Source organism: Lineus longissimus, chromosome 19 (genome assembly GCF_910592395.1).
Source record: "Lineus longissimus chromosome 19, tnLinLong1.2, whole genome shotgun sequence".
NCBI classification, from domain to species: domain Eukaryota; kingdom Metazoa; phylum Nemertea; class Pilidiophora; order Heteronemertea; family Lineidae; genus Lineus; species Lineus longissimus.
The window spans coordinates 140,539-151,051 of record NC_088326.1 but is presented as its reverse complement, the minus strand read 5'-3'; the positions used below and the strand labels follow the sequence as shown (position 1 = coordinate 151,051).

The window sequence follows — 10,513 nt, the reverse complement described above, 5'->3', positions numbered from 1 at the left end:
GCGCTTGTTTCGCTCCCTGACCTTTTCGCCCCCAGTCGTTTCGCTCCCTTGGACTTTTTCTTGGGATTAGAAAGTACCCCGGTGTAAAAGGAATGGACGTCCTAGGAATGCAGAACTCCATACAATAGCTTTGTATTATCAACGACTGTGGTTAATGGTTTGGTTAGGGTTTGCTAAATAATCTTCAACAAAGGAAGCAAAATACAATTTGTAGTGTCTCCTCCAGGGTTGTGACTGTCTTTGGAGAGAGTGTGACTAATAACAGACATAAGTTGGTCAATTTGACACATATAAATCTCTCCGATTTTCATAATCAAGGTCTGGTTGTGGCAGCATCTGCAATTTCATCAGGTCTGGTTGTGCCAGCATCTCCTGTCTATCAGGTCTGTTTGTGACAGCATGTTAGGGTATGGTTGTTGCAGTATCTGCTGTCTCTTCAGATCTGGTGTTCTGATTTCATGCAATCCCTTTATGAAAATGATCAGGTATTCACCATGTGAAAATGAGACATATTTTTCCTAAGGGTGGTGACAAGGTCCACCCAGTAGAAACATGGTGCAGTACGCTGGGAGAGTACACATCTTGATCAGACAGAGTACGCATAGTGAAGCATGGCACATCCAGCAAAGACTTGGTATACTCCCTGGCAACATGGCGAGCAATGAAGGGGAGTGCACATCCAGAAGAGATATGGTGCACTACTGTCTCCTTGGCGTTGAGATAACGACTAAAATGAAAAGCCTATAGGATGCTAAAGGAATAAACTGAACGATGTTTTCAAATATTGATTAAGTTGCGCGTTTCTTTATTTATTTTAAATATAACGATAACAATAACAATTCAAATGTGATGATGAATAATCCATCCATCCATAATTTTGACCAATCTGCTGTTCCTGATCGGACGACCATTAACGATGCAACCTTTCAGCTCATAGTTCATAATGTTATGCCCAGGTGGCACTAGCCTGGTACCACTGGCCACCGTCAGACGACGCTGTATTGACGTCCGTCCCGTCAATACAGCGTCGTCTGACGGTGGCCAGTGGTACCAGGCTAAGGTGGCACATCCGGGACCTCCATAATCGATGACGTGTCCATGTGGCCCAGAACTTGTTTATTCATGGTGATGAACAGTGTGATGTAGACAAACAATGTGTCTAGTTTTGATTATACCTGGGCGGGGCATCCGGGACCTTCATAGTCATAATCCTCTCTTTCTCCTCCTTATACCAGTTCCACTTGCCGATACCAGATCTGAAAATATATCGCTCGAGATCAGACGAAAAATGTCACAGGGGAAACACTGAGGCAGAAGACAAGGTCAGATTGGGTTACACGAAACCGCCGATAGGAGTCTCTCATATTCCACAGAAATTAGAACAAACCCATGCAGGCCACTTCCTGTGAATACTTTGCCCGCACGACCTGCGATATAATCGCTGCCCTGCGCGAAGGAAATATCTTACATCTGCGCCTTGAGTGCGGGTTCATCGCGGGTTCATATTGATCGCTCAGAGGTCGCTACGTGGCAGCCACCTGCGGTGACCACCACAAACCAGCAATTTTTTTGCATGCGATTATGATGGCAGGATTGCCGCGATTAGAATCGCTCGATAAGGGGCGCTTTACACAGTACAGCTAACTTTTGGCCCGTTGTTTGATAGCCGACCTACGTTATGTATTCTCGTGGACTCACGCCAGGGCCGACGTTTGGTACCGACGCCATGATGCCGCAGGCTGACACTCCGTAAATGATGAAGTACTGAAAAAGAACGCGGGTCTAACAAAATGTGATGTTTCAGAAAAACAACTGCAAAGTTGAAGAAAGAAACTTACAAAAACTGTACCATTGGTTACAGTTCATTTCCCTGATATGAACGAGCCGGAGGCGTTAGTTGCATTCCTAATATCAAAAACATATCGAAACTAAAATGTGCAGAGGCATTTTGTTTTTAAAAAGGCCTGGAATCCGAAGCTTTTTGAAAAGGCGTTTTTATTTTTCAGCCTGTGGACAATAACTGAGGACACTTGTGTAACAAACGCTTCCAAATGCTCGTCTGATAACCAATACTCACAAAAGATATTTTGAGCAGCTGTACATAAAGTCTTTCAACGTCTGCATCAACTACGTCACGGTCCCATGAATCAAGTTGGCGTAATGTTTCAAGATATGCCCGACAGATGTCCCTCTGTTGCCCTGGCGGGAAAAGTGCGCGTACGGCGGTCTCTGGGGACTTCTTGGGAAAACCAAGGGCGGCGCTGACGGTGTACTGTGCCAGGTCTAGGAGCTGATAGTTGTATCCGCAGATATCGTAGTCGATCATGATAACTCGATCTGAAAATGTGATGGAACCGATTTGTGACTGCAACGCCGTGAATACGCTTGAATGGTATAATTTCAATGATGTAATACAGATCGGCCATTGCAAATATACTGTTCAGGCTTACCCTTTTCTTCATTAAAGATGACATTGCCTAACCCACTGTCGTTATGGCAGAGGCCGCAGGCAAGGTCAAGGTCGCCTAGCATCTTCTCCATGTCGGCCTTTTCTACGATAAACTCCTCTTTTGTGGGGAACTCATGGGAGTCGATTCTGTGATGATGAAAACGGCATGCCACTGAGATGTTAGAAGATAGGGAATGGACTCGATTTATAGATCTATATACCTCGCAAGTCAAATACTGAGTTCTTATGAAATTACGAAGTTCCGCATTGAATATTTTGTCGCCCCTTGACTAGATCACCTTGAGATTTCTGTCCAAGTATTGGCCAATCAGGTCTTCTCAGCTGAACAAGCTTGATAAGCGCTTTCCGATTAGCCAAACCGAGATCGAAGGTCCCAATTCCTACTTGAGGAAGCGGCAAATTATCACGGAATTTCTAACGCCGATGATCACACTATCCTCATTTCGGCCGAACAGCCATATATTTTCAATACAGGTTCTACAAGCCGTCGATTCGGAAAATGAGAGTACTCACAGTTTCTGACATTCTGCATCAAAATAAGAAGTTGGCCAACATTTCATCAACGTTTCAAATGTAATCCAGGGGGCATTCTCTTCTGTGATGTCGTACTTCTCCCGGGCAAGTCTTGTCGTCTGCTTGGCGTGGATTTTGGCAAGCTCCCGCGCAACATTCCTGGCGAGGACAATGATAATGTTTACTAAACTTATTTAATATCACATGTAGTATGATAGTTGCTCTCCTCTAATATGACTACACAACACATCTCTCAATCTTAAGCCTTTCGGAGATACATTTCCCAGAAAAACCTCATATTATGGGGTGCAGATTAGTTTTCGCTGAAAAACTCTCCGTGGTTTTTCAAAGGCTTAAAAACCATTAGTTTTAAGAGGCGTGTATAGCACAGCGAATATAATCCTGTATCGTTTTGTTTGAAGAGCTTTCAGATAATTGTCAAATTCAAATTCAAAATGAACCACATTTTCTTACTTGGCAATATTCATATCTTTCAACTTTTCTGGTTTATCCTTTGAAAACGACTCCCCATGGACATATTCACAACAGATCCCATTCCGCAGACGACAGTAAAGTTTTGGCGCCAAACCAATCTCATTGAAAAGTAAGAACGCTTTCAAAGAGACTTCTCTGTTGACGAACTGTTGGAAACGGTCAGTGTGAACACGGAAAACAACTGCGTCATCAAAATCTTCGGTGACGTAGCACACGAACGTGCGGTTCGCGCCGGCGCTGTTTGGATCAATGTACTGAAATTAAAACCCACAGTATTTTAGTTTGTGAATGGATTGGATTGCGATATGTCCCATTGAGCAAGTGTTATGCATTGAACTTGGCTATTGTTAGCCATATTGTGGTTCTAACCGATAATCTCATATTGGCCTGGTCTAATGAAAAAGTGGCGCAACTCGATATAAGTGATGCTCGGCTCGCTCTCTACCGATCATTGGAGTGTTGTTTACTTTTTAGCCCTTCCTTCCTTGGATGGTTATGATGAGCCACGGGTACGTGAACTGTCAAGCACGCACGCGTGGATTGTAGGGAACCAGGGGGGATGCCGATGAACCCAACTCAAATCGTGCCCCTTCCCTAATTCTCAGGCTGGAGACGCCTCCCCGAGTTTGGTTTAAAAAGAACAGGCAATTGTGCATACTTTTCTTCTAATGTCTTCCCGCGTCCAGCCACTGCGCAACTCGGCCAAAACCTGATAGACGCCATTTTCTAAGTTTTCATGGTCCACGTGGATGTCCACCAGCGGCACTTCCGTCACTGCTGAGTGCGTCTCGGTTGCCATGGAATCTCGTTTGTTGATAGCTCGTTCAAGTGAACCTGGGTTGGGAGAAAACAAGCTACAGCAAGTGTGACTGGTTTGTTTCACACGACAGAGGACACATGCAGTTAGGTGGGGTCGAAGGGGGGGGGGGGTCGAATACATTTGCGGATACGGCCGTTCTAGTGATTATCCTGTGGGAGCTTGAATAGTGCTGACGGATTGAGCAATAGTAGAGGCATCTACAAAGGGGGACGGAGTCGAAGGGGACGAAGGGGGAGGGGTCGAAGGGGAGGGTCGAAGGGGAGGGTCGAAGGGGCGAATACAGTTGCGGATACGGCCGTTCTTGTGATTATCCTGTGGGACCTTGAATAGTGCTGACGGATTGTGCAATAGTAGAAGCATCTATCGCTGACTGCATCAACTTTGACCTGGCCTGATTCCTTGCCCCGATGATGCCGTGTTTGAAAAGCTAGACACCTCCCCTCCCATACACACGCACACATCTTCAGAGATCTTGAGGTTCAAATTGACGAAGGCCATAAGAAATTCACCACCTACCTGTGCAAAGCCTGACCCGACTGTGAGCTGGGCACGCCAGCGAACTACTCACAGATATCGTATTTTAAATACCTCTCGGGACGAATACCCCGATTTCATTCACCATGAAAGTGTGGTGCAATAGGTTTTGAAATAGGTTATCATTTTATATTCCATTGTATCCGTGTGTGCGCTATAGCGATTATCGAGGTCAATATAGCGCACTTTGTATGAGACATTTTGAGGCCAACCCTCACCCCGGGTCCAAAATGCCCTGAGGATGCAGCTCCCCTTCGTCTTTGAGTAGCGGAGGCTGGGGAATTTGCTCACACCCGAAGCCACTGCCGGGAAGTGTGATCAGTCCCTTGTAAACGGCCTTATTGTCACATCGGTCGGGCTTGAATATATTAAATTGGGGGAACAATTTCCATGCGAGAGCAAGAGCCACCTCCCAAATCCACCACGTGGTCGATTGGAGACTAATTGAGGGAAAAGGACAATAAGTACCATGATTACCTCAGCACAGGAGAGAGTGGCCCAAGGCAGTTTAAATGGGAACTTCTGATATTGAATACTTCAACTTTCCACATTGAAGAATCGTAACATAACTGATTAAAGATTGTTGAATGATGTTGTGCTTGCTTCCAACTTTTCATATTTATATCAACACTGAAAACTTGGACACGAACAACCTTTTGATTATAATTTCTGTCGTGTGTTAGTGTTGCATTTTATGGCTAGTTGCACGCCGATTTATCATTCCCGGGACGGAAAACTCACGAACTCATACAGAGATTGCCAATTACTGTGCCAAGTCAATAAAAAGAGAGATGGCTTGATTATTTTCAATTATATCATTATGTTCCATTTTTGTCAGGATCGGCGATTTCGCTCATGCATAGCTGATCGTGGTGATTACTGGTGCAGTTGTTCATGCAGGTAGGAGGGGTAATCATCCGCCACCCCTTCCATTTGGCAAATTACCTGCGAATACGGCAACCTACATTTTGTATGCATGAGCGATATCGCGTAGGAATAAATTAAATTCCTCTTTGATTGACCCAAGAATACAATGTCAATTTGATGACAACAGAAACCTATTGAGCGAAGCGCTTACCTAAATAACTGGCATTGGCAAAATGGTAATGACCTTTAAGAAACACGTAAGTCAGCTAAAGGGCTGTGTGGATTGAATTTAGTGAATGATCATTTCTATTCAATGAACCCCAATATGTTTACTATAGGTTTAACGTTTTGTCTTACGTTATGTCAGTCCATACGTACAAACGACGAATGACCCCGCAAATGGCGGACATAACGCCATTGTTTTTATACCGCTGTCGTTTATCGTTCGAGCCAGGATATGGCTCTAACTTCTGCACGTTCGATTGGTTATACTGTCACACCGTTTGTCCCCCAGAACCTTGCAGTGTGACGCAAATCTACCTCTCTTCCCCACAGCTTTTCTTGGAGAGATTTGGCTGTTGACGGCTGCTGATACAAATTATGGCTCTTAAACGTATACTCTGCCAGCTCTCAGTTCAAGTAGTAAAGTACCTCAAAATCATTGAAAACTGTCACTCCCCAACCAGCCATGGCCAGTGCGCATGACCACAGTAGCTTGACAACGCTCCTGGAGACTGCATCGTGACACTCATGTACATTTATATATGGTATGAATAATGTAACGACCCATCCATTCATTGCAATTGCTGTAAACACGGTTATAGATTATAACTTTTTGATTGGAAAAAGATCCACAAATTGTTCATTAGTACCATCGTTGGTGCATATCAAACGACTACTCAGTCGGGATTCTAGCCTTCATTACTGGAGTCAAGAGCCATTTCTCATCTGGCGCGTCACGCGGGGTGTCGACAACATCAGAAACAATGATAAAGGATTAGGAATGATCAACGAGCAGATATGGATTCTACTCAGAAATATTCCAAAGGCTTCTTATTCACAACAAGTTATATTGGACCATCGCATCAAGCACTGAAAGATTGATTATGATACCACCAAGAGATTGATCTCTCCGTTATCGAAAGGCTAGCAACAAAAACAGTCATTACTCTTATAAAAGATGTTTAATTGACAACTTGGCCATCTATCAACTCCTAGAAGGTCAGATCTGAGTGCAGAAATCGATAAGTCCTTCAAAGCTGGTAAAAAGGAAACACTTCCATTATCACGTTTCTTTGTCACGTCAAGTCTGATACTCGGGAATTTCAGCGGACTTTGGTCAGACATCAGATTTGCAATCATGGTACTTGGGCAAGACTAGCTGATGAGGAGGCTGGAGACAGGCTATCCTTTAACAGACATATATAAGGCTGGTCAGCTGCTGCACCATCTGTTCATCATGGCTTTCTCCATAACTGGATTGGTCAAGGTTGTGGTTGTTTCGTTTCTTCTTTTCTTCAAGGAGTTCGGATCTTGTACAAACGGTAAGTCAACCCGCAGTTTATAGTTTCACATGTTCTCCATTTGTTATTTTTGTTGCCAATTTATTTGAGCGGATGACATCTGTTCTCAGTGACCCTGTCATTCGACCTACAACCGCAATACCGAGAAACTGGGAGTCCGACCTCGGCGTACATATCAGGAACTGCTCCAATCACTGTTGTTGCTTTTATCAAATGTGTTTAGGCCCCGTGTCATTCTCTGAATTACTGAAAATTATACTCGTCTACAACAACGGGTTCATGTTCATGGCGAAGTGGGTAAGGCGGCAAGGATCAAGTGGCGAGAGTTCCGAGTTCGAACCCGCTCGGGGAATTCTTTTTTTACACGAGAGCGTCTCTGTGACCTGTCTCGTCAATGAACTTGTTGTTTGTGCAGTCAAGTGAGACCAGTCGCTGGGTGTATATCATGTTTCAAGTGCAGTTGGTCGTTTAGTGGTCGGGCGTTTGTGTTTCTAACTTGGCCGTTAGGGTTTTTATGCATGCATGTAGGCTTCAAACTGTACCATTCCGTAGTTGACCTTGATCTATTTTCGTTCTTCACTGCCCAGTGACCTTTGCCACCAGAGGTTAAGGTCATACAGTTATTGACATCAATCCACAGCTCCGAGAAGACGATCATTTTATAAATTCTTTAGACGGTAGTTTCGCCCCTGAAACTTGTCCCACCGTAAAGTTGACATGCTTCTTCCTCTCTTAGAGACCTTGTCATCGGAGGCCAAGGTCATCCGGCTGCTGACCTCCATCCCGAACTACGAGAAGAGAGTCCGGCCGATCAAGAACATTTCCGACCCGATTTTCATCAGAGTCAGCTTCTACCCAAGAAGCCTCGTCGAGTTGGTGAGTGGCCATGTTGTTGTCGAGTCACAGACACGTGGAAATAAGAGCTAAATAGCCCCATACCCCTCCCCCCCCCCTCACAGTCGAGTGGGGATGGGGGGGGGGGGCTATTGAGCTCTTACTTCCCTGGCCACGTGTCTGTGGTCGAGCCAGACTCAGCAACTGTTTTGACCTTTGCCACACAACGCCGTGCGTTCTTTAATATTTTGTCTTCTTTCCTTTCCAGAGTGATGAGAAGCAACGCATCTCCATGTCAGCATATTTTGATTTGGTAAGTACAGACACCCGGTGTGGTATTATTTCGATGTTCCCCACATCTCAGTGTTCCACGGGCCCCACATACACAGCTGGAGACCATGACAGGTGGAGCTCCAATTCCGCCACTAAACATTCGTCCCGGTAGCACCTCAGTTTTCAGCCTACATCCCCCTCAATCCCGGTCCCATTTTTACAGTGACCCGCCAGAGCGGTGTTAATTTCGTCACCCTTTATTCGATATTGATATTTCAGTACTGGAACGACGCCTACATTAGCTGGGATCCTGCCGAATACGGCGGCGTTAAAAGGATCGTTCTCACCGACCAGGACATCTGGAAGCCGGATATCATTGCAGTCGACAGGTTGGTTCAATATAAGGAAACTTGGGGAAAGGCAGCCCCGGGCCAAAGGCAACCTCTGCCCGAGCTGTGATTAATACCCCCGTCATAACTGTCCATCAAAGCATATGAAAGCAGTTGTCATTGTGTAGTGCTATAACAATGGCCGTAAGAAGTAAACAAAGTTGTCACATGGTGTTCGTGTCTCTGCCAAAGAACTGTCTTCTGTAATTGGGATTACAATTGCGACAATAGGTATATTTGGTGAGCATTTCGTTCCAGCCATGGTGGTATTGATGATATCTCCTACACGATCGGCACCATAGACCTGGTCGTCTGGTATGACGGCAATGTCACGTGGTACTCCAACCGCGTCTTCATCAGGGCCTGCAATCTAGACATGACCTACTTCCCCTACGACACGCAGGAGTGCTACTTCCGGTTTGAGAGTCGCACGAAGAACCGCCAATCTTTGACCATGGCCGTCATGCGCGTGGACGGACAAGTTGAATCGATCCTATTGGACGAACTCGGACGATCTATTGACGGCCAATGGAATTTCATGAAAGCAGAAGCTGCGGTCTTCGTCGAGCCTTATTTGGATTGGTCGTACTATAAAGTGACCTTCACGATGAAACGAAAGCCGACGTATTTTATCTTGAATATTCTCGGGCCGTGTATCGTGATATCGATCCTGATCCCTGTCATGTTCCACCTGCCGCCAGACTCCGGGGAGAAGATATCCATGGGCGTGACGATCCTCTTGGCGTTTACCGTGTTCCAGATGGTCATCGCAGAGTCTCTGCCCAACACCAGCGACAAGACGCCCATCATTGGTAGGACAGGCCTAACCCGTTTTTAGAGTAGTTAACTCAGGCCTACGTTTTGCATCATATTCATGTAACTCTCCGGCGTAATGCACCTTCGATCAAGCTTTCCTCATTGACCTTTCTGTAATACGAGAGCAGGCGCACTTTAACAAAAGATAATTCGAGATTTTGAATGAAGCAGAATCCATCTACAACAAATCGAACAAGAGCCGTCACGGCATGCAGGCTCAGCTCAGACTTCGGTAGTTTGGGGGGTCATTTCGAGAGCCGTTTATGAAATCGATGAAAACAATGCCTTCCTCTTTCCCTTCCAGTTATTTACATCATGGGTCTGATGACGACGTCTGCACTCTCCATCATCCTGTCCGTCCTTGTGTTACAACTCCACCTCCGAGGCGATACAGTCATGCCAAAATGCCTGCGTTTTCTCGCTTTCGAATGTCTGGCGAGAGTTCTCGGGATGTACGCCTCCGCGCAGAAGAAACTCAAGCGGACGGAAAACGCCGAGTTATTCTTTGCCAATCGTAGGAAGTCGAGTATACCGAACATTTTCACTCCTGTGGAAATAAATGGAATCCAGCTTGAGCCGGTCACAGGAAAACCAATTACGGATGGTGTCCATCTATCGGTGTTGACCCCAACGAATGGGCGCGCCCACTCGTTAGCGGCGCGGAAGGACCTAGAGAACGTCGAGTTGTACCTGGCGAAGATTGTGGATTTGATGAGCAGATATTTCATGTTCCAGAAGGATCTAGCGGAAAAGAAGGAACTGAGGAAGCAATGGAAGGAACTGGCAAGGATTCTGGACAGATTGTTTATGTTTGTTTACTTTATTATCAACATCGTTGCTGCTGCTGTGTTCTTTGGGTTGTTCGCCGATTATCAGTGAGGTCACGTGATCGTCCGTGAAAACCCACAAACGGTCTCACTGTAGACGAGCGTGTCAGAAACATACCCTGCTGTACAGAAAGGCAGAACATTCGCAGTCC

At 45.6% G+C, this 10,513-nt stretch overlaps 2 protein-coding genes across 2 annotated transcripts; one reads left to right on the top strand and one right to left on the bottom strand.

Moving 5' to 3' along the window:
- Nucleotides 1–784: 784 nt before the first annotated feature.
- Nucleotides 785–4,942, bottom strand: LOC135502986 (ethanolamine kinase 1-like). The gene is made up of 8 exons (XM_064796225.1): nucleotides 4,815–4,942; nucleotides 4,137–4,312; nucleotides 3,458–3,732; nucleotides 2,984–3,142; nucleotides 2,451–2,596; nucleotides 2,078–2,337; nucleotides 1,676–1,764; nucleotides 785–1,256 (listed from the first exon to the last, which is right to left on the bottom strand). The coding sequence occupies exons 2-8, from the start codon at nucleotides 4,275–4,277 to the stop codon at nucleotides 1,160–1,162; spliced, it is 1,167 nt and encodes a 388-aa protein (XP_064652295.1). The 5' UTR covers nucleotides 4,278–4,312; nucleotides 4,815–4,942; the 3' UTR covers nucleotides 785–1,159.
- A 1,613-nt stretch (nucleotides 4,943–6,555) lies between these two features.
- On the top strand, nucleotides 6,556–10,496 carry LOC135503390 (acetylcholine receptor subunit beta-like). Its single transcript, XM_064796949.1, has 6 exons — nucleotides 6,556–7,243; nucleotides 7,959–8,098; nucleotides 8,325–8,369; nucleotides 8,609–8,718; nucleotides 8,977–9,530; nucleotides 9,839–10,496. Exons 1-6 carry the CDS (start codon nucleotides 7,084–7,086, stop codon nucleotides 10,411–10,413), a joined length of 1,584 nt encoding a protein of 527 aa, XP_064653019.1. The 5' UTR covers nucleotides 6,556–7,083; the 3' UTR covers nucleotides 10,414–10,496.
- The last annotated feature ends 17 nt before the right edge of the window (nucleotides 10,497–10,513 follow it).

Bases quoted from the DNA above. Each gene is read 5' to 3' on its own strand.
- LOC135502986 (XM_064796225.1), bottom strand. From the start codon at position 4,277: ATGGCAACCGAGACGCACTCAGCAGTGACGGAAGTGCCGCTGGTGGAC. The intron at 3,733-4,136 runs GTATGCACAATT...TTTTAATTTCAG, and splicing joins GGGAAGACATTAGAAGAAAA to TACATTGATCCAAACAGCGC. The intron at 3,143-3,457 runs GTAAGAAAATGT...TGTCCTCGCCAG, and splicing joins AAAGATATGAATATTGCCAA to GAATGTTGCGCGGGAGCTTG.
- LOC135503390 (XM_064796949.1), top strand. From the start codon at position 7,084: ATGAGGAGGCTGGAGACAGGCTATCCTTTAACAGACATATATAAGGCT. The intron at 8,099-8,324 runs GTGAGTGGCCAT...TTTCCTTTCCAG, and splicing joins CAAGAAGCCTCGTCGAGTTG to AGTGATGAGAAGCAACGCAT. The intron at 8,719-8,976 runs GTTGGTTCAATA...ATTTCGTTCCAG, and splicing joins GATATCATTGCAGTCGACAG to CCATGGTGGTATTGATGATA.